Raw genomic sequence first — 23,096 nt, 5'->3', positions numbered from 1 at the left:
CCTAAGGGCCACCTTAGCAAAGCGCATCCCAGGCTGCATAGCCGCACTACCCTACCCAACCATACCACACATAAACATGACACTACCCCCGGGGTTTACACAGACGAGCCGGCGAAGCAAGAAGAGCGCCAGAAGAAAGGGCCCTAGCCGGCGGGGCCCAGCCAGGACAAAAGGAGGTCCCACAAAGCGCCTACACCGGCCGCATTTGCTGTCGGGGTAGACGACGGATGGGGCCCACCTACGAAGGCTGTCCATGCCTGCACGAGATGAGGCAGGATAAAGAGGGATAATCCCCCTCGATCCCAAATCATTGAGGCCAATTTCTAGCCATGGAATAATGGCGCGGCGCAGGCATCGGCATCTGCTTCTAACGTATGCGCACCATTCCCTATTTACTCGGCAAGAACAGAGCGATGAGGCTTTCCTTCCGGTCAAGATCCAAACAAAACTCATAGTGTATAGATAATATGTATATGACTAATAGTAATATTTTCAAAGATAAAAGATATAATTTTTAATCAAGGATATTTATATAAATATGCTTTTTCGTAATTTTATCGTAATACATTGTCGCCATGGTATAATAAAGTTGGATTGAACTTAAACACTTCTATTCTGGGCTTCAGTTGCGCCAGCCAATCATCAGAGCCCTACTGACGTATCATCTCTTGATTCGTTATATTGTCGTCGCTCCTCTTAAAGTAGCCAATCGCAGTTTAGCGTGAAATATCCACATACTTCTATCCTATAGATAGAATCCTATAGATAGAAGTATGTGGAAATATCGTGCCTGATACCGGAGTAGAAAATTCCGTTTATTTCCCCCACTTAATACCGTTACTTATTGTTTGTTTTACGAAAAGCGGGAAATTGGATTAGTCATCATTCATCAGTCTAATCTGGAAAGTTGATCGTGTCGTCTGAGCTATTTTATACTGCCCAAGCGAACCACAGAGAGCAAGACTTAAAAACCGATTAGCAAGATTTCTTTGATTTTATTGCACGTTGTTTAATTTGTACATGCTTAATTGTTCTGTATCTAATTCAGAGTAGATTTAACTGCATGTTATTTATTTTGTGCATGGTTAATTGTTAACATTTTAGTTTAGAATATTTGTGCAGCTTTAGTTGTTCTTACTTTTACTTTAGAATATATATTTATTTAATAATGGACCCTGCGGTTTTTATGAGAGGTCATTTTAATTCGTATAGTTTGGGTTATTATCTAGGTATAGACGGAACAGAAACAGCAGAACAAAAACGAAGATCTAACGAACAAGGACTGAAGCTGCTACAACTTTATGGTGTCATTCCTATAAGAAATACGCCCGCAAATTGCCCTGATTGTAACGCACCTTTAAGCACGATTTCCGAAAGAGAAAGATATGGCTGGAGATACAGCTGCAGGAACCATCAGGCTAGAAAGAAGTTTTCGCCGTTAGAGAACACGTTTCTATCGAGAGCTCGTTTGAATGGTGAGATGACAGCGGACAAAATTATCTTGATCATAGATATGTGGCTAAAACGTGAGCCACTTGTTTCTGCTCAAGAAACTTTGTCCATGTCTGCCAATACGGTTGTTGCCTGGTACGGATTCTGTCGAGATGTAGCTTGTGCCATCGCTTGGCACGACTTCATCCCCATAGGAGGTGCGGGTGACGTCGTGGAGGTAGACGAATTTCACTTGTTCAAACGGAAGCATAACGTTGGCAGAGAAACGATGTCGGAACGTGCTTGGGTGGTTGGTGGAATAAGCAGAACGACGAAGAACCGATTTGCAGTTATAGTGGAACGAAGAGATGCAGACATTTTGATGCCGCTTCTACAGCAATGTATTGATGGAAATTCATATATTTGTACAGACGGGTGGAAGGCATATGAAGATTGTGACATGGTATTTAACGGGCATGGAGTAGCAAACCACAACCAGAATTTTCTAAACCCGCCAAGAGAGGAAGAACCAAATTGGGCATCTGCTGGAACTTTTAATGAAGAATGTTTGGATACGAAATGGAATGGACCTGCACCTCAACCTGGATATGTACCATTTAGGAACCACACACAAACAATCGAAAGAGCATGGATAGACCTAAAAGAATGTTTGAAGACTACAAATAGCATGGAATACGCCAGTGAATACATTGGGGAATGGATGTATAGAAAAGACATATTGGAAAGAAATTTAAATATGAAAGAGAAGTTAGAGAAATTTTTAAGAGATATCAGAAGAGCCTACCCTGGAATTGGAAAGAAGCCCATGAAGAAGAGTTTTGAAGATTTACTGGACTGTGACTGCCACGAATGTGAACCGTGAGGTATGTTCACCACTTACACTTTTAAAGTGTAGCCGCGCAGTTACTTTTAATAATGTCAAAAATTCTTTATTAGAATAATCATAAAATTTATCCATTGTTTTATTTATTTACTGAAATACCTAAAAAATTAAAAGTAACTGGGTGGTCTCTCCTATTGTCCATTACGTCATCGTCGTAGGAGGGTGGCAACGCCTTTTGGGAATATCATATTACAGAGTGTATCAGTTGCAAATACAAACAGTTTCATGCATCGAAAAAGTTTTAATTCTTCGACATAACATTTTGTCTTAAAACGCTTAGTTTTTGGGATACAAGGGGTTGAATATTTTAATTTTTATACGTTTTCATGCCATATTTTTTTGGTTTCACATATATTTCTTAATTTGGATATGGTTAATTTGTTGGAAAGAGCACAAAACTTTGGGACCTCATTTTATTTTTAAAAAATGTACGCCTATAATATATTTGCCTTGACAAAAAATGTCTCGTCAATTTTTGATATTACTAGCTTTCCAGAAAATCGAGTCATAATGTAGGTATTCCAGAAAACACCCTACCATTTAACCTCGACTTTCTGGATAACTAATAATAGTTTCAAAAATTGACAAATATTTTTTATAGAGAAAGTAATGAGGATTACAAAAATATGAAAAATATTTCTATAGGCGTACATTTCCTTTTGGAGGCCCTAACCCTCATATCTACGCCCATGTAATTGATAATGGCCAAGTTTTTACATAGGTTTGTGTCCTTTCCAATGAATTAACCTTACCCAAATTAAAAAATATATCTGAATCCAAAAAAAGTTATGCTATGAAAATCTTTAAAAAAATTTATATTCAACACCCGCAACTAAGCAGTGTGAGAAAATGTTATAGGTCAAATAATTATTCTTTTTCAATACTATACTATACCCTGTACACTAAAATTTACATTGACACACGGTATGTGCAACAATTTTAAATTATACAGAACATACAGACAAAGTTAATTCCCAAATGGTGGCTAAAATGGACTATAATGTTTATTTATTTAGAATGAAACCAAAAAATGTTTAGGTTTTCAAATTATTTACTTTTTAAAAGAAAACGAAAAAGTGAAATTTTGAGCATGCAACCCTGGACCCACCCTAAGCAAAAATCTTAGCGACACTCTTGACAAGGTGCAAAGGACCCAAGAGTCATCTATAAACAAAGTCCATGTGGATTTTGGTTTTTGTGCGAATTCGGCAAAAACGGATCTCCGGGGTATTCTGATGTGTAGAATCCGAAAATCGCAACATAAATAGGGTAACTCCCATTTTTGATGGAGATATATGCCATGTACTCAAGAGCTATAATCCAATCAATTTTTTAAAAATTACTTTTTTTCACAAAATGAAACATATTTCTCTTTTCAACTTCATCTGTATATTATAGGTTATATATATTACAGATAATATATATCATCACAACTAAATATTTTTATAGGAAAATGAATAATTTTTACTAAAGCTGACCTAGTATTTTTTTAACTGGCGTTAAAAACTAGGTATATTTGTTCTCAAAACAAAAAAAAAGTTTCCAATTAAATTTTATTGAAAAATAAGAAAATACACTGCACTGCACAATACGGAAACACGATGTCTAATTCAGTAATGCCTGTTTAGAAGAACAAATAAAAGTACACTCAAAACTACCGTCTTGGGTGGGGACATAAAAATTGACAATTTTATTTGAATTAGTGTAGTGACAAGGTTATTGCGGTGGCAGAAGCCCTTGTCTTAACTAAAATGATTTACAGATCGATAACCCTTCGGTGACTACCATTCCAAGATGGGCGTTTTTCAAGGAACCAAAATTCCCAAATTCAATGCGGACACCACTGTAGGACCATTGCAGACCCAGCATGGGGTGTGTTTGAATGTCAGCCCGAGTACTCTGCAGCTTATGAACCAGGAATGGATATCTGACCAGTACACTAATACGCTCATTGTAAACGGCTATCCTTTTTATATAAGAATATAAGCTCCCGAAGTTATCTATTAGTGATATAATGAATGTTCGCATTCGCAAGTTCGCATTCATAAAACTTATGTGAATATTTTGCAAATATGAATATCAGAAAAAAACTTTTTTTTTTAAATACCAAAATAATACCGATTAAATAATACAAAAAATATTAATTTCTTTGCATTTTTATTAGATAAGTTTTTTATTGCCCTTTTAAAAAATAACTTAAGTTCTTTTGCTAAGGTAACCTTGCAATTATATCTTTTATCACCTTCACTTAACATTAGGTGATAAAACTGAATATTCGCATTCGCATAGGCCAATATTGGCGACGGATATTCGCAATTCGCATTCGCTTTTCGCGAATACCTAAAAATGACATTCATTACATCACTATTATCTATTAATTTTAAACATGCTGAAAAAATTATAAATGGGTATAATTAAAAAAAATACAATGTGGGTAATCTTTAATATCCAATTTTTAATACAAAATGTACATACATATAAATAAACATAAATTTAAAGCATTATTTACTACATTTAATGAGTCATATTAACAACGGACAAATCGTTCTTTTAATTCAATAATATGCTGTGATTTGAAATATCTAATTTTGGACCATAAAACTATTATTTCTTGTCCTTCATTAAAGGAGCCTAGAATAAAGTAAAAAATATAATATTCAATTACTTTTTTCATTATTATATAATATAAACTTCTTAAACAATAATAAACAAAGGAAACTATTCCTTAAAGGAATATTTTAATATCCAAAAGATATTTTTTTTTCACAATGGCAGTGTCCCTGGCGCGAACACAACTAAGATATCTAAAACTCTCCAGCACTTCCAGTTATCCAGGAAGTCGACACCAACTTATTTAATAAAGTGACCCTCAAATTTCACGTAGAATCCGAAAATACAATATATAGGGTGTCCTGTTTAAAATAATGAAGTTGGTGTCGACTTCCGGATTAACCGGAAGTGCTGGAGAGTTCTAGATATTTTAGTTGTGTTTGCCCCAGGACATTGCCATGTTGCCAAATTTTCAAATTTTTTGGGTCAGTACTTTCCTAGATATCGATAGACGCAGGTCCCGGTGGGATACCCTGTATAGCACATGACTAAAAAATTATGGCTTATAATTGGGTAGAATTTCATAATTAAGCACGTTAATTTCTTTTCTGTCTTGAACCTAAGAAACTCGTGCGTCTTTTAAGTTTTCAGAGGTGGAAGCAAGCTTTCTATTTTATAGGTAAGCTATAGTACGATCGTTTTCGATGCAAAGTAGAGCAAAAAGTTGTCGGTCTTTTATCAAAGGAAAATCGTGTCATCATTTTTAGGAGGCGTAAGATAAATCATTTCAAATTTAAAATGAAATTCAATGTAAAATCTGAAATACCGCTGCATACGCACTGTGTTCTGGTAGTAACTGTAGTCGCCCAGGTGCATCGAGTGTACGAACTGGTCGGTTATATGTCAAATACTAACCTGGCAAGCTTTGCAGTCAATTAGAGAGCGCTTCCAAAAAACAAGTAAACAACAGTGGCGCGTACAAGAGGTAAAATGTAGTACATATGTGGAATTTAGGAAACAAATTGGATTTATAATAAATTACATTTAATATAAATAGTTTATGAGAATAAAGGAATTTTTGTAGGAACAAGGGTGCCAGACGTGAACTGATCCCTTCGTCCCTTCATAATGTATAAAGAAATTATTCAATTTGTAAAACCCTTAAAAGCGTACTTCATTGGTTTCCTTGACAGGCAATAATTTATTACTTTGCATCAAATATGATCCTACTATAGGTAATTCAAAGAAATACAAAGAAATAAAAATATAGGAACTAATAATAAAATATCTATATATTTTGTACAGGGTGTCTCAAACTCAATAGTATGGGCCTACTGTGGGGATACAAAAAATTTAAATAAAATTTGACAGAAACGACTAATGCCTAATTATATTTTTTCCAGAAACATACCCAAATTTTTTTCCTGTTGAAAAACTCTCTTTTTTTCTGATAAACTTTTAATAGAGAAATGTCTCTATACTACTTCCCGTTTAAAAGTTATGAGCAATATCATCCTAAAGAGCCTCAAAAAACATACCACCTAAAAATCACATTGGCGGCGGAAGGATCAAGTCATTGGAAAATAATTGAATGTTTGTTGTTTAAAGTGTATTATATGTTTTGTGGTTTAAAGTGCATAAATGTTGCAAAATATTTGTCATTACTCAATATGAATGTCAAACGTATAACTTTTTACTTAGAAAATGTTTTCTCACTCAGAAAAAGTTCATAATATGTTGCTAATTTACGAGTCACAAAAAAAATTCAGGAACAGCTGTAGAGTTATATCGAGAAAGGTATCCAGAGCGCCCCATTCCTAATCATAGAACCTTTACAATATTGGAGGTGACTTTGTGACGAAATGAAGATGCATTTACTGTTCGGAAAAATCAAGTAATTGACTGAAGGGTAAGAAACAATGTTAATTCAACTATACTGTTACAGTATTTCGGACAAAATCCACGAAAGTCTATATGGCAGGCTAGCCAGGAATTGAATTTGGATAAATAAGCCATTCAACGAATTTTAAAGACCAATGGGTATCATGACTACAAAATTCACAATTTGGAGTATTTGCCTGAGCGTCACATTGAAAACAGACTTAATTTTATAGCCCAATTGTAGTAAATGTAGAAACTGTTGATCAGAACCTTTTTCGGCACGTTATTTGGACGCACGAAAGTCGCTTTGTAAGTAATGGTTTGCCAAATAGGCGCAACGAACACTACTAGTTCATTGAAAATCCCCACATTGTAAATTCAGTCCAAAACCAAGGCCATTTTGGAGTAAATGTATGGTGCGGCATCATAGGAAGGCATTTATTTGGGCCTTATTTTTATGAACATACATTGACCAGCGTGAGTTACCTACATTTCCTACATGAAGAACTTCCTGCATTTCTGGAGAATGTGCCTTTGAAGCTAAGAAGAAACCTATGATTTCAGCATGACGGGACTCCACGCCACAAGGCCAGCAATATTTAGATAACACTTTCCCAGAAAAATGGATTGGGCTTAATGGATCTATTCAGTTGCCCAGAAGGTCACCAGATCTAACACCCCTCAATTTTTTTGTTTTTTTTTTAAAACACGAGATATTAATCATTTGAAAGAAAAAATCACAAACGCTTGTAATGAGTTAAAGCTGAAATATTAATAAATGCAGCCCACAAAGAAGTCAGGCGAAGATTGGATATGTCTTGAAATGAGAGGAGGTCATATAGAGAATAGATTATAATATGTACCTGTATATAGTATGAAAGCGTTTGCCTCATTTTTTAAGTTTAGTTATTGTTATTAAAGAACGATCGAGTTTAATCTATTTATTTATTCTTAATTCAATTATTTTCCAACGACTACTTGATCCTTCCACCGCTAATCTGATTTTTAGGTGGTATTATTTTCTTTCGAAACTCTTTAGGACGATATTGCTGATAACTTTTAAACGGGAAGTAATACAGAAAAATTTCTCTAATAAAAGTTTATTAGAAAAAACAGCTTTTTACAGGCAAAAAATTCGGGTATGTTTCTGGAAAAATATAATTGATGACGTCTTTAGTCGTTTTTGTCAAATCCCAAAGATAATACTTTGTGAAAATGGAGCTTACCTCATCCCATTTAACACCATGTGTCCCAAATTTTATTTAAATTTTTTGTATCCTCACAGTAGGCCCATACTATCGAGTTTGAGACACCCTGTACTAATTCAGTTTGACACAATAAGATTTGATTTTTTCAGTCTTCATTTTCAGAAAGAAGGAAGAGAAAAAACTAGTGTACCAAACTGAATAACTATAAACAGTAAAATGAGACACAAGTATGTTAATATTGAATTTGCTGGATGTCTTTCTATAATGAAAATATATGGCTAGAATGTTCTAAAAATAATATATCTATTACAATATGTCAAATTATTACTAGTTCATGAGAAATATTTCTTTGAAATTCTTGGTACTGACTTTTCAAAATTTTAGTCTTTTCTTGAATAACATTTATAAAAGGTTAATTCTTGCAGCAGTGAATTTGGTATTGTTTATATTTATCATATAAAAATAAAATATGCCTATTTCATTCACTTTTTGTACATCTAGTATTACTTCATTATGTAATTTATGGATTCGATTTAGGCGAAATTTTCATTCTTTAATTTATAAAGCATAAACTGTTATAGAATTAATAATTATTAATACTTATTACTCTGATTCAATTACACACTTCATTACCTGATTCTTCAATATCAATCTTCACTATGAATAGTGATGTGCATCTTAAGAGGACAAGAGATATGCCACTTTTTATGCAGCCTTGATTTTCTTTTCTGTTTCAGCTATAAGTTCATCAAGTTCTTCTATAGTATATATTTTCTTTCTATATGCTTTTGCTGGAGTTGTCTTGTCCTGTAAATTATTGAATTGATCATCAACATTTTTTTATCATTTCGAGTAACTGATATCAGTAAATACTAACCCAAAATTGTAAATATTCAGGTGATACAGATTCTAAATACAGCAAACGATCTTCTAACGATTTTAAACGATTATAAATATTTTTGGGAACAACAGTTGTCAAACTTAATTGGCATTCAAGGTTCTGTAGTCTTTCTTCGATACCATTTGGAGGTATAAATTTTCTTAAGTAATCTGAGTTAGTTTGATCCCTGTGCTGATAAGAATTTAACACCCGATTAACTGTTACAAATAAAAAAACATATTAATATTTTCCCATACAAATTATTACAAGATAGTTCTTCATTAATAAATGTATGGTAAAACTTGTTTTTCTTTTTATCATCCATTACTAGGTCAGTCATTCTACGGGAAAAAGAGCGATTTCAAGAAGAAATTGATAGCAGCAATCTGGCGACGGGATCTTGTTAGGGGAGGATAGTTAATGAAAAATACATAAATTGGTACAGCCAATTTTGCCCCCACTCCAAATAAACAATGGTCAAAGTAGTCAAAATTAGGTTTTTCTCAAATATAATTTTTTAAACGCAATATAGAGAAAAAGTCTTGAAATGAAAGTTGTAGGTATTAATAAAACCTACAATTTCATCTTTTTTTATCCATTAAAATCGGTCCATTATTTATTGAGATAATTGCAAAAAATATGCATTTTTGCAGTGTTTTTTAATTGTTAATAGCTTTTGCAATAATGGTCATAGGCGAATTTTAATCTACTAAAAATGAGGGTATTATAACTCTTTATGTGGCCACAAATTGGGCCCGATCGGTGCAATAGTTTATGAATAATTGCATTTATTTATCCCAAACACGATATTTTTAAACAATTGAGCTAGGTCAGTGAGTGCATAAAAATCAATTTAAATGCCGGGAAATGATAGTTAAAAGTCTGAAAATTATGGTATGTTAATAAATGATTTTTTCAATTTTGTTGCATTTTTTTCAATGCAAAAAAATAACTGGAACTACTGGTCTCAGAAACACGACAATCATATCTCTATCTTGCCTCTAAAAAATTATATTAGAAAAACTTCATTTTGACTACTTTGGCCATTGTTTATTCGGTGTCAAAATTGTCTGTACTAATTTATGTATTTTTCATTGCCTGCCTTAAAAAAATATTTTTTTTTTAATTTTTTTAATAATTTAAAAACTGATAAGTGAAATAATTTGAAATTTAGAACATGTATTTATGTCAACATTGTCCAAAATATGTGGCATTTTTCTAAAATTTAGATGCTCCAGTGGTGGCAGAGATACAGGGTATCGGTATCGGTGTCATATTTTTCTAAATAAAATAGTATGCCACTGCTTTATAGTAACAAACATGATATTTTCGGATTTGTCTTTCAATTTTCTACAAAATACTACTCTTGTATGTTTTTTGAAAAGAGCCCGGTTTTCGAGTAAAACTTAAAAAACAAACTGTGTTTAGTATTAAGCTATTATAAAAGCAAGGAATGGACTAACTAATAGAATGGGGACAAGAGAGAGAGAAAAAAAGGAAACTATGCAAACTTACTAAATGATGATGATGTACATATCACAATTATGATAGCCAAAGGTAAAAGGATACGAGAGAGTGAGGAATGGGAGGATGCTTTATACCAATATTTGTATCGATCCATTCGAATTCTATCACATCTGTTTTTTTGTGTTTTTTTTAATTATTCAGATTTCTTCGTGGCTACAAAACCTATTCCTTGGAGTTTAAACTATCAAAGGATTTCTATTTGTTTGAATCCATTTTTTGGCTTAAACAAACTGAAAATACCAGACCTCAATCCATTGGATTTCTTTTTGTAGAGTGCTGTTAAGCGGCTGGTTTACATTGAACAAATTAATGCACATGAGCAGTTAGAAGAAAGAATAAATAATGCTTTTCATCAGATTCAAGTAACAATAAATTTCAAACAAATTACATTTTTGTTACTACAAAGATGTTGTGCCTGTGTTGGTGGATATGGAGGTATTTTTGAGCATTTACACAAATACAATCATTAAAATGACAAATAATCATATTAATTTCTTTATTCGATTAAATAGTGGATGATTAGTGTCTGTCACGTCATTTAGGTAAAAGCGTCTCGTTTTTTTAGTTTTACTTGAAAATCGGGCTTTTTTCGAAAAACATAAGAGTAAACATGAGTAATTTGTAGAAAATTGAAAGACGAATTAGAAAATATCATAACTGTTACTGCGATGAATATATATTTTTTAATAGATTTTTTATTACTCATGACGGATAAGTCCTATCTTTTCGCATGTTTTTTAGGTCGGTAACTAGCTGTTTGCCCACTCTATTTATTTGCGTGCGGTAATTACTTGTCGCACGCAAATTGCCAATAAAACACGCAAAATTTAAATACCTACACATTCGAAAATATTATTTTTAAAAAGTGACATTTAAATGACAGTTATTTATGTCAACCTAAACTGAATAAAAATATGCGAACCCCCTCAAGTTTTCATTACATTCGTAATAAAAAATGTATGTGCAATTCGTGCAGTTGTCTATTGCCCACTTGAGCAAATGAACGCACTCACTTCATTCGTGCGCTCAACTCCACTCTCGTGGGCAATAGACCGCACTTATTGCACAATATACTATACTGTGTACCAAATTTAGTGATTCTCATACAACAGGGTTCTGAGATATAAAAAAGACTATTCTTAGGGGCAGATTTCCGGAGGCTGTAATTTCGAAAGAGGGGGCCACTTGGCAAAAATAAAAAATACTGGTCCTCTAAATTTGTCTTGAGAACGTATGACCAAATTTTGTTGCATTAATTTCGGGACACCCTGTATGTTTATCTCAAGAATTATTTTTAAAACAAGATCTTATAACAATTTTCTTAAAAAATTCTTTTATAGTCCATTTTTTATGACTTCGTAAATTGATTTAAATTAGTATTTTTCAATGACTGTAATTGCTCAGAACATTTACATAGGTATAACTTCTCCAATTTAAAATTTTAATAAGTTAGAGTACCATAAATAATATAAAAAATAAGGTCATGTGTAATGTAATTATTTTCAAGAAAAGAACATGATCTATTACAGAATTTGCAATCGACTTTTTTGAAATTTTTAGAATAAATATATTAGTCTAATAGATCGGGTAAGATAACATCTAGAGCAAGGGTCGGCAACTGGCGGACCGCGGTCCAGATCCGGACCGCGGAAGGTAAAATAATGGACTCTCAAAAATTTTTTGAAAGTATAAATTACTCAATTAAATTATTTAAAAAATAGTTTTCTATTGATAATAATACGTTTGAGTGCCACCCTCATCATTTTTACTACAATTGCGTGATTGATTTGAGTTCTTAATGGTTAGTAGGTTAAAATTTGTGAGTTCATATTAAAATAAAAAATTAGTAAGGAATGTTTTTTTGTGGACTTCGTTAAAAATTTTCAAAAGTATCCGGACCCCACCTAAAATTACTTGCCGACCCCTGATCTAGAATAATTGCAGGTAATTGAAAATTAAGTATTTTATTACTTTAATTATAAGATTAATACTCCAAATAAAACAGCAGCAATTATATAAATTAACAAGTTAAATAAAGGTATTATCTTTATAACCTGTCATATAATTACAATTCTCTAACCTTGAATTGTTTTGAGAAGTCTATTGTACATTAAATTAAAAACCAGAATAATTTATTACCTTCCAAATGACTTTTAGAATCCTTCCGCTTTTGTAGAACCGCATCAATTCGAGCACAAGTAAATTCTGAATTTCTGTCACCACAACAAAATTCTCTTATATTATTAGTATCTATCTCAGTCCTTTTTCGCTCCATAAATTTTGTAATCCTCTCATCTACTTCTGCCTTAGAAGCATTAACTTGTATTAAATATGGAGGCACATAAGGAACATCTACTTTCTGTTGGAATTCAAATTTATTTTTTTTAAGCTTTGGAGGATAAGGAGATGCTGCAAATAAAAGACAGTAATTAAACAAATGTTCTTTATTGTACCTATCTAATAAAGGGAAACAATAAGAAATATATTAACAATTCCACTAGAATCTTAAACTACAATGACCAAAAAAAAAATAGCAACAGTTAAAGCTCATCCAAATCCTACCCTACTATGACGGTCTTCCGTCTCCTTCACTCCTGCTCCGGACTCTCTTCTTGATCTGCGCATATGGCAGACCAGATGAGTTCGGTCAAGTTGTAAAACATTAAAAAAATTATGTCTTAAAATACAACTAATTCTTTCTACATACCAGAAACTATGCATGTAATAATTACATCTGATGATAATTAATATTCTTTTTAACAATTCTCTTGAATAAAGTAATCGAACAAAAATAAACTATACCACATAAACCAAAATATATTCTCAACCGAATGAAGAATTGTTTTTTTTTTTGTATTATACACATGTATAGGTACATACAATACATGCATATAATGCAAAATGTAAACGACAAAAGAGGCTATATTATAATTATTTAATTAATTAAGGCTTTATAAAGTTACTAGACCACGCACATTCTTTATTTTCCTTCCACTGAGAGTTGGAATCTGCATCTGCATAAAACTCCTTTTTCCAAATAGGTACCAATTTTTTTACACTATTAATACACCATTCCGTTGCCTTTATAGCTTCCTCTCGATGTGGAGAAGATATTGCTATCACTATACTCGTCTCTTGTACAGGCACTACACCTAATCTAAAAAATTAGGGTTTAGATTTACTTATTTGTACTGGACAAGTATTATTCTTACCTATGATAAATAGCAATATTTTCTACGGAACTCCACTCTTCTCTAATATCGCAACAAATTTGCTTTAAGGCTTTCATTCCCATAGGTTCGTATGCTTCATATTCTAGTTTTACTACAGGCTTGTCACCAAAATGATCTCTTGTTGTTCCCATAAAAACAGATACAGCTCCACAGGATGGAGATATTACAAGGCCAGTAACCTCTTCCACGGATATTTTTTCATTAGTAAACTTAAGGTGGTCCATCTTAAAATAAATTTAGATAAATACCCCCTAATGTTTATTAACCACCACTCAATGGAGGAATAACTGCAATTTCATCACCAGTTTTTATTTCGAGTGTTGATCCGGTATTACAATACTGTTCATTCAATGCCAAAATTATATTCTTCTGTATATCTTCCAATGAAAATGTGATCACAATTTGTTCTAATAATTTGGCATACGAAATTGGGGACAAAACAGACAAAACACCGCAAGTTGTACCTGTAATTTCCTTTGCTTTAGCAAAAAATAAAATTTTTATCTCCACCTTCATACTTCAGCTTTCAAAGTATTACTAGATAGATACATTTTATTAACAATTGATATTGATAATTATTATCCCTACCATGATAGAGACAATTTATTTATAATTATCTATCTACTTACTTTGTTATTAAGACACGTACATAAGCATGACAAATTCTATTTTGGTATTACTTTAAGGTTAACAGATAACAGAATTTGAGGTTAAAAATGACAAAATGACCTGTTCTGTTATTCAATTTTTTTGGTAGTCACAGCAACCGAACCGGAAACGACAGTAATTTTTCGCGGTAGCACAAAAAATTCAAATAATTTATATTTTTTCTCTTTCCTCATTAACACTACACATATCATCACTGAATTTAACAAAATAGTAATTTCTATTAGCTTTCCTAGTAAATCTGTTTCAATTAAATATTCAAAATGTATCTCTTTAGTTTTTTAAGTTTGTAGATAGTTGTACATACCTGTTCAAAGAATAAAAAATAAAAACATCTTAATTCTAAATTTTGCATTGAAAGATTTTTTTCTAAAGTTGAGTGTGATGTGTGATTTGAAAGAAGCAAACATAAAATGTAAAACACTATTTTATTTGTACAGGAAATGCTACTATGCTTATATTACTATAGCAACCATAATTTGATTGATCATTTGAACAATTTTGAAATGGATGGATTACAAAAACCACAAATAATTTGTCATAATCAGAAATCTCTTGATTATGCCGTACATGATGTAAAGTGGATACCGTGTTCAGCAAAATTTGTTGCTCTTGGAGGGAAATCTAATGGTGCTGGAATTGTTGAAATATATTGTCTTACAGGAGATGGTATAGAGAAAAAAAGTGAATTTTGTAAAAAAGAACATTTTAAATGTGGTACATTCGATGCCTCCAGTTTAAGAAACAGATATTTAGCTACAGGAGATTTTGCTGGCCGATTGCAAGTCTGGTGGGTAATAATTCATTTTTAATTAATTCCTTAATAGCTAAAAATTGATAAATAAAGATATTTTTCAGTGTTAATTATATATACAAAAAAAAATAAAAATTACCATAAATAATATCTAAATCTTCATTTTCAATAACAATTTTTTTACAGTAATTATAATGATAAGGCTTGTCTTAAAATATTGATTTTTAGGGATTTAGAAGACACTTTGGTACCTGTCTACATATCTACAGCACATAAAGCTGTAATAAATTCTATTGACGGTGTTTCTGGGACCAACTCAGGATGTGGGGCACCTGAAATTGTTACAGGATCTAGAGATGGTATGATATTCATGAAAAGTACGAAAGAATCAGTAGGACATAGAATCAATAGGGGCATAGCTCTGAAAAAAATCAAAACTTTTTCATTCCTGATTTCTCTCTCTCTCTGACGTTTCATATAACTACATTGTATACTTTTTTCGAGAAACAAGTAGTTCAAGAGTTATTTTAAGTTAAATTTAAGTGCTTGGTAATGAAAAGTATGTAGTAACTCAAAAAATTTCTACTGTTTTTTAAGGTGGAGAAGTTTTTTTTTAAAAACATCATTAGAAGTTTAGAATCAGCGACATAAATTTTTAAATGTCCAGTAGTGTCGAATTGGGGCTTTATAGTGATAACGACTTCCTTCATTTATCACTTAGCAGAATTTACCTACATCATTTAACCCGTTTCATTTTAAAAAAATTTGAAAACTAAATAAAAAAAAGCATTTCCTTCATAAGCTTTATTCTTATTCTAACTAAACCAAATTCAAATTTTAAGTTTGGCCCAATTAATATTGGGACACCTTTACTATATCTTTTTAGGTTCTGTGATGGTTTGGGATGTAAGGCAAAAAGATGCCCCAGTTGCAAAATTTTTGCCAACAGAAGGAACAACAGCTAGAGATTGTTGGTGTGTAGCGTTTGGTAATTCATACAACAATGAAGAGAGAGTCATAGCAGCTGGATATGATAACGGAGATATAAAAATGTATGACCTAAAAAACATGTCACTGCTTTGGTCTAAATGTGTCAAAAACGGGGTAAAGTTAAAATTATTCTTAAGCTCAATTTTTAATGTTGAACTGAACTATATGCAGTTATTAATTATTTTCTTCAGACTTCTTACTGCACTCAAAATATTTAAAATTTGCCATTTTCAAAATATAAAAATTTTACTGACGACGAGCTTAAGGTTCGCAAACCTTTTGTATATACAAACTTAATTTGCTTGTGTCAGATAAACCCTGCCAATACTTTAGAAACAGTATGTATGGTTCCAAAGTCTTGATTTTTTTTTCTATGACTATCTTTTTTGAACATTAACCAAGGAAAAATAAAATAACAAAGAAAAGTAAATAACTTCTTTTTTGATATACTTTATTTATTCAGTTATTCAGTTTCAGACCGCACTCGAATACTTACCTCAAAAAAAAAATTGTAATTAAATTTAATGAGAATTTCCTATTTATAAAAATAGATTTGTTGTCATAGGTACTATTTACAGGTAGTCGGGCTCCAATTTGATAGAAAAAACATACAAATGAATAAACTTGTTGCTACTACATTAGAGTCAAAATTATATTGTTTTGACGTGAGAACCTTGCATCCCAAGAAAGGCTTTGCTCATCTAACAGAGAAGGCTCATGATTCGACAATATGGACGGCCAAGCATTTACCACAAAATAGAGAGATATTTATGACAACTGGTGGATCTGGCACACTATGTTTGTGGAAATAGTAAGTATAATTTAAAAAAATCATTGTAATGTATAGATTCAGAATTTACTTCAGAATTGAAAGTAATTGGTATATTTCAAAAAACCACAAAATTATATAAAGTTACAAGTTATAATATGTACAGGGTGTCCCAGAATAACGTGTACAACGGAAAACCACAGATTTGTGGACTCAAAACAGGCAGATTTAGGTTAATTCATCTATATCCCAAATCACTCGTTTAGCCGCTACATGGCCTAAAACTTCATGAAATTTTTTCAATTTTGTAAATAACTCGAATATGTATTAATCGATTTTGATTATTTTTGGGGTGTGGACTTTTGCTTTCAAGCTACAAATTTTAGTGTTATACAGAGTGTTGATTAAAACTTATAACTCCTACAAAATTGATGTATGGTGAAAATAACCGTTCAAAACTTTTTTCTCTTTCGGACAATAATGACAACTATTTTTTATTTGATAGGTGATACCATTTGGAAATTTTTGGGCCTCTTGTAGAATTTTGATTAAATGAGCGGTTTGGGTACAAAAAAATATTTTTTAAATGTCTATGTTATCTCGCAACCCATATTACAATACTTAACAAAGTGCTAGTAGTCACTGATTTTGTAGGTTGACTGTAATTTCAGTTTGATATTTACCTAAGTCATTGTACATGACAATTTTTAATCAGTGTTTACTACGATAAGATATACCACAATATTACTTCATTTTTCGAAATGGATACACACATACGACGAATTAAGAGTTGCTTACAACGTGCCTAATTTTATTGAAATAATTCATAAAAAAATAGAATAAAAAATGCTGGAGATAAATGTAACAAAGTTGATGTTATTAAATTTAGTACAACTTATTATAAAAACTGTTCAAAATGACCACCATTGATTTTACAACAAAAGTTAATTCGGCGAAGAAAGTTAAATGACACCCTTTGCAGTTCCTAAAGGCTATTTTTTAAAACATTTATGGTATTTTGGATATGCCTCCACAACTCTTCTTCAGTGTTGGATGTGGAAGCATGCACTGTTTGTTTTCAGAGTGCCCCAAAGATAATAATCGCAAGTCTGGTGACCCTACAGGCCAGTTAACAGAAACATTATCCCTCTATACTGATCCATCGACGAGGGAATCTTTGCTTCAGATACCTACATTTAATTTACTGTGAAATGTGGTGGAGCGACATCATGCATACAGCACATGTTAGCTCTGAGTAATAACGGCAGATCTTTCAATAACTGGGGTTTTCCAAATATTCTAAATAAATTTCCCCATTCAATCTATTGGGTACAATTACAGAGCAAATAATATTGCTATTAATGATCCCAGTCCAAATTCATGCTGATAATGTTTCATTTTGATAGCATGTGGATTTTATTGAGCATACACATGTTCTTTGTGAATATTTATTATTTAGCTTCTAGTAAAACAGAATTGGCAGGTACAATAATTTAAAGATCAATCTGAAATTGCAGTCAACCTACAAAATCAGAGCCTACTGGCACTTTTGTTAAGTATTGTAGTACTAGTATTGTGGCAAGATAATCTCTACATTTAAAATAGTATATTATTCAACGAGCGTATAATGATGGGTATTATTCACGAGGTGAAGTTTACGGGCACAAGCCGAAGGCGAGTGGCCTAAATCACCGAATGGATAATAGCCATTATGCGGGAGTAGAATACTATACTTTATCCACGACTACTAAATATTTTTGTTGAAGTTTTTTTGTTTTTAGTTTGTTTTTTAACACAATTTAACACAAAATATCAAAACACTGAGAAATCTATGCACACAAACAATAATGTTGACAGGTTTGAGTCAAATTTGTTTTGTTTTAAAAGCTACTTAGATTTATGAAATGTTTCGAAAAACATGGTATGTTAGAAACAGACACACACAAACGAACGCTGATGGCTCAGTGTAGATGCTCCTTCCCTTCCAACCGTGGGTCCCGGGTTGGAATCTGGTCTAGGAAAATTCACTTTTTTAAAATTTTTCTTTATATGTACAGCACTGAATTGAAAATATTTAGTGGTTTACACGATAAAATTTTAAAAACCGATCGATTGTAGCAGAACAATATAATATTATAGCTAAATCAAGGAAGCATCTGACAGTAGTGACTAATGACTCATTAATCACTGCCGTGATTAATGGGTATTAATAAGGTCGAGCAAACAGACGTATAATGGGTACATTATACAATAGTCGTGGATAAAATATTTTTTTGTACCCAAACCGCACATTTAATCAAAATTTTACAAGACACCCAAAAACTTCCAAAAGGTATCACCTATCAAATAAAAAATAGTCGTCATTATTGCCTGAAAGAGGAAAAAGTTATGAGCGGATATTTTCACCATACATCAATTTTGTAGGAGTTGTAAGTTTTAAAAAACACTCTGTATAACACCAAAATTTGTAGATTGAAAACAAAAGTCCACACTCCAAAAATAATCAAAATCGAATAATACATATTCGAATTATTCACAAAATTCAAAAAATTTTCACTTTGAGGCCATCTAGCGACCAAACGAAGTAATTTCGGATATAGGTGAATTAGCCTAAATCTGCCTATTTTGAGTTCACGAATCTGTGGTCTTCCGTTATACATGTTATTCTGGGACACCTTGTATAATGAATCCAGTAGTGACACATAAATTCAGTAAAAGTTTCTAGTATGTCAAGTAATTTTAGCTTGAGAAAACCCTCATTTTCTTATAATGACTGTATATACAGGGTATTTCCTAAGTACAATCTGTAACTTCAGAACACAATTTCTATTGGTATTTAAAGAAAAAAAGTTCCTATAAACGTGTGGCTGGAAACGCATAGATTCTGATATACAGGGTGTTGAAAATTAAAAAAATATATATTAATATTTGAAATAAATTTGGAACAATCAATGTTAGGTTCTTAAAATTTGGCAGTTATTGTTCGTTGATAAAGAGTTGCATTTTTAGTATTAAGTCAATTTTTATCTGCTGCCAGTGCACTATCTATTAATAGAAAGTTCAACTAAAATGTCACACTGTCCACCTTCTATTTACTAATATAGAATCAGAGAAGAGTTACATAAGTAAGTTTTCTGTAACGACACATCCATAGTTTACTACTTACGTCACAAGATTGAGGATGATATAATGGCATATGATCCAAACAAAAAATATTGTAAATCAATTAAACATTTACAGAATAAATTATTAGTGAAATTGCTTGTACAGTTCGCATTAATAACTATATTATAGAATAGTATTCAGCGACAAAACACAACACATTTTTTTAAGCTAAACAACTCTCTTCTAGAAATTACAAGTAGCTCGTACAAACTCAATGATTTCGTGTCCATTATATTAAAAGATTAAAAATATATTAGCTTATTCTATGCAACAAATAAAATATGTACTTGTATTATATACTTGTAGTTAATGTTTTTAGCACTGAAGGTTTGTTTTATCTTCTCATACATATAAACAAAATTATTTCACTTTTTTGTGAGTTCGATTTTTGTTACGCGATATGGTTGTGTTTTCTTTCTAATTATATAAGTTCAAGTTTTAGATATTAATGTAGTTATTATATTTTGTAGTTCTTCTGTGCTTAGTTATCTGTAATAGTTGGCATTTCCTCATCCTGTAACTGGATTAATTCCGTTGTAATTTAAAATATTACCCCTTATTATTCAAAATATCATTGAAGTCACAGTTCCAATGTGATACAATTTGAATACAATATAAATTATTACAAAAAAAAACTAGAGATTAAAAGTAGATCAGTCCCAAGGTTTTTCTCGAGAAAAAATAAATAAATATTGAATTTGTACACTACTCTATGGACCCTTTATACCTTGTGTTGCAATATTACACCAACAAAAATGTACAGTCAAAAATAAATATAAAAATAAGTTCATATGTACTTATATCCTAAGCAACTTTCTGAGATTCAGGGTAAAGCTAAATATCTCTTAAGATGTTTGATATAGACTGATTAAACTTGGATTGGTGATTGAACTTTAGCATTTCAAAGCCATTGAGTATTTTATTTAAGGAGGTTTATCTGATATGAAATTGACAAACAAATATTTATAAAAAAATTAATATAAGCTTATTAATATGAAGAAAATCCTCAAAAAAAATTATGACTATTTTAGATACCTAAGAGACAAGATATTAATAAAATAATTTCTCACGATTTAGTACAGTCTTATCAGAATGCAAATTTTTTTGGTCTTTCCACTTAGAATGCGCAACAATTGGCGAACAGTTTCCACAGCAACTTGTATTGGAAATCGATATCTAAGGAACCGTATGACAGTTCATAGAAATCGATTAGGTACTTGTAATACCTAATTTATAATAATTTTCCTTCAAACTGCTGTCGTTGACTAACTTAACCTCCATATGATAGCGGCAACGCCGCGGTTCTTGACGAAGTGTATTATTTGAAATTCGCAGGTGTGACATTTGATGTATATTTCAAGTTTAGGCATCCAAACAAACAGAATGATCGGACGCGAGGAAGCGAACGCCGAGCCGAGCGCGCCAGCCAAGTGCAACGTTGCCAAATCTAAAGGCTTACTACTTTAGTCACTAGCGAATCTACAAAAACTCTCATTTGACTTTGGACGCACTCGATAAACCTCCTAAATTCTTATTTGTTAAATTTTAACAAGAAATTTTTCTTACATTTCCTATTTTATATTATTTAATAAATAAAATTGCAAACGAACATGACTTAAAACCTGAGTCAAATTTTTGGTATTAAATAATTTTTTTTATTAAGTAGTTTATTCTTCCTAAAATATTTTATCATTTATCATAAATAATAAATATATTTGTATTTTTTTTCTAGTAACTATCCTAATAAGAGAGTGGAAAAAGATTCAGATGGTGTCCCATATGGTATTATAGGAGATCTCTCATTATTACAAAACAGTACACTTTCAGACCAGCCAATAACATCGTTTGATTGGTGTGTTGATAAAATTGGATTAGCCGTTTGCTCAGCTTTCGACCAAACAGTTCGAGTACTTATAACTACTAAACTTAATTTATACTAATATAATCATGTAATTTCTAATACCTACTAATTTAATTTTCCAGTTTATTTAAATTAAATTCAATTAGTAAATTATTTTTACTTTAGTTAAATATGTTGTCCCAAAATGGCAGGTTGATTGTGGTTTTTTATCAATATGAAGGAACTTTAATTGCAGGGGCGGCTTTTGACTTCCATACCAGGGGGATAACGGAAAAATTTAGGTACAAAGTATCGAAAAAGTAAATAAATAAATATAATTGGGTAGTTATATTTTAAGTACTATTCAAATATAGGGAAAATGTGCTCCACAATATTTTCTATAGGGAAAGTTCTTGCTTCTGTTTTTGTCCAAAATAAACTTTTCAATTACTTTTTTATTAAAGTTTGGTATTTCTCGCTCTACTGATTTTTCAATATATAGCATTGCAAGTGCTGTTAGTCTGTCTTTACAATCATTTAAAAAATACAAGAAACAATACGTAGGTAACAGAATTTTGCACCGCATTTAAACAATTCTGTTTAATAAGAAAAAAAAGCAATGTATAGCTATTATTTGGTTACGTGCCAATTAAACAGAGCTCAAACGGCACAGTAAATATGGGCTACTTCCATTCTGTCTTTCATTGCTGCGTGATGGTAACCATGACCACCGCTGTAAACACTTTGCAGATTTAGGGGTGAGCTATGAGGAGTCTACATATTCAGTGTTTTTCAAGTGAATTTTGCAAGTCGAGTTAAATTGACTGCACATTACAAATTTAATATTTCCTTTTTACTGTGTTTCATAAGTCTAATCTATTTAATTACCTAAATAATATTGTAAACTAAATGTTAAATTAAAGTAGTTGGCTGTTGTTGTGATTGCGATTTGCCCAAAGAAAACACTACGGAATTGACTATACCTAATAGAAATTCCCCAAACCTTGCATCGTCCCATTAATATTATTATAAAAACAGTAATTAAGCTATTTATTGACTTTATAAGTACCTATATATTCTATATTAATATAACATTTTATATAGAATATCATCTAAGGAAATGATCCTCTTATGAACAATCTCCACAAGATTTTTGAAGTTTAACTTAATTATTTTCAATTTCGGTTAGGAATTATAAAAATTAGTTCACATCAGTGATATCTTAACCAATTTCCATCTTTCAACTCAGATCAATATTTTTTGCTAGCATGTACACAAACTAAAAATAAGATCTTGGG

The 23,096-nt window shown here is 31.6% G+C and overlaps 2 protein-coding genes across 3 annotated transcripts; one reads left to right on the top strand and one right to left on the bottom strand.

The window, feature by feature from the left end:
• Positions 1 to 4,775: 4,775 nt before the first annotated feature.
• On the bottom strand, positions 4,776 to 14,150 carry LOC108915284 (molybdopterin synthase catalytic subunit). Of its 2 annotated transcripts, XM_018721273.1 has the most exons (7): positions 14,079 to 14,150; positions 13,594 to 13,838; positions 13,357 to 13,538; positions 12,521 to 12,790; positions 8,852 to 9,072; positions 8,608 to 8,781; positions 4,776 to 4,966 (listed from the first exon to the last, which is right to left on the bottom strand). In XM_018721273.1, the coding sequence occupies exons 2-6, from the start codon at positions 13,836 to 13,838 to the stop codon at positions 8,680 to 8,682; spliced, it is 1,020 nt and encodes a 339-aa protein (XP_018576789.1). In that variant the 5' UTR covers positions 14,079 to 14,150; the 3' UTR covers positions 4,776 to 4,966; positions 8,608 to 8,679. The 2 variants fall into 2 exon arrangements, with proteins under 2 accessions (XP_018576789.1, XP_018576787.1); XM_018721271.1 differs by lacking the exon at positions 14,079 to 14,150 and having other exon boundaries at positions 13,594 to 13,926.
• A 336-nt stretch (positions 14,151 to 14,486) lies between these two features.
• LOC108915283 (WD repeat-containing protein 92) lies at positions 14,487 to 22,057 on the top strand. The gene is made up of 5 exons (XM_018721270.1): positions 14,487 to 15,070; positions 15,263 to 15,393; positions 15,921 to 16,138; positions 16,603 to 16,835; positions 21,691 to 22,057. The coding sequence occupies exons 1-5, from the start codon at positions 14,724 to 14,726 to the stop codon at positions 21,896 to 21,898; spliced, it is 1,137 nt and encodes a 378-aa protein (XP_018576786.1). The 5' UTR covers positions 14,487 to 14,723; the 3' UTR covers positions 21,899 to 22,057.
• The last annotated feature ends 1,039 nt before the right edge of the window (positions 22,058 to 23,096 follow it).

This window comes from Anoplophora glabripennis, unplaced genomic scaffold, assembly GCF_000390285.2.
Source record: "Anoplophora glabripennis isolate ALB-LARVAE unplaced genomic scaffold, Agla_2.0 scaffold959, whole genome shotgun sequence".
Lineage (NCBI taxonomy): Eukaryota > Metazoa > Arthropoda > Insecta > Coleoptera > Cerambycidae > Anoplophora > Anoplophora glabripennis.
Note: the sequence above shows the minus strand (reverse complement) of the source record. Positions and strands in the feature narration are given on the sequence as shown.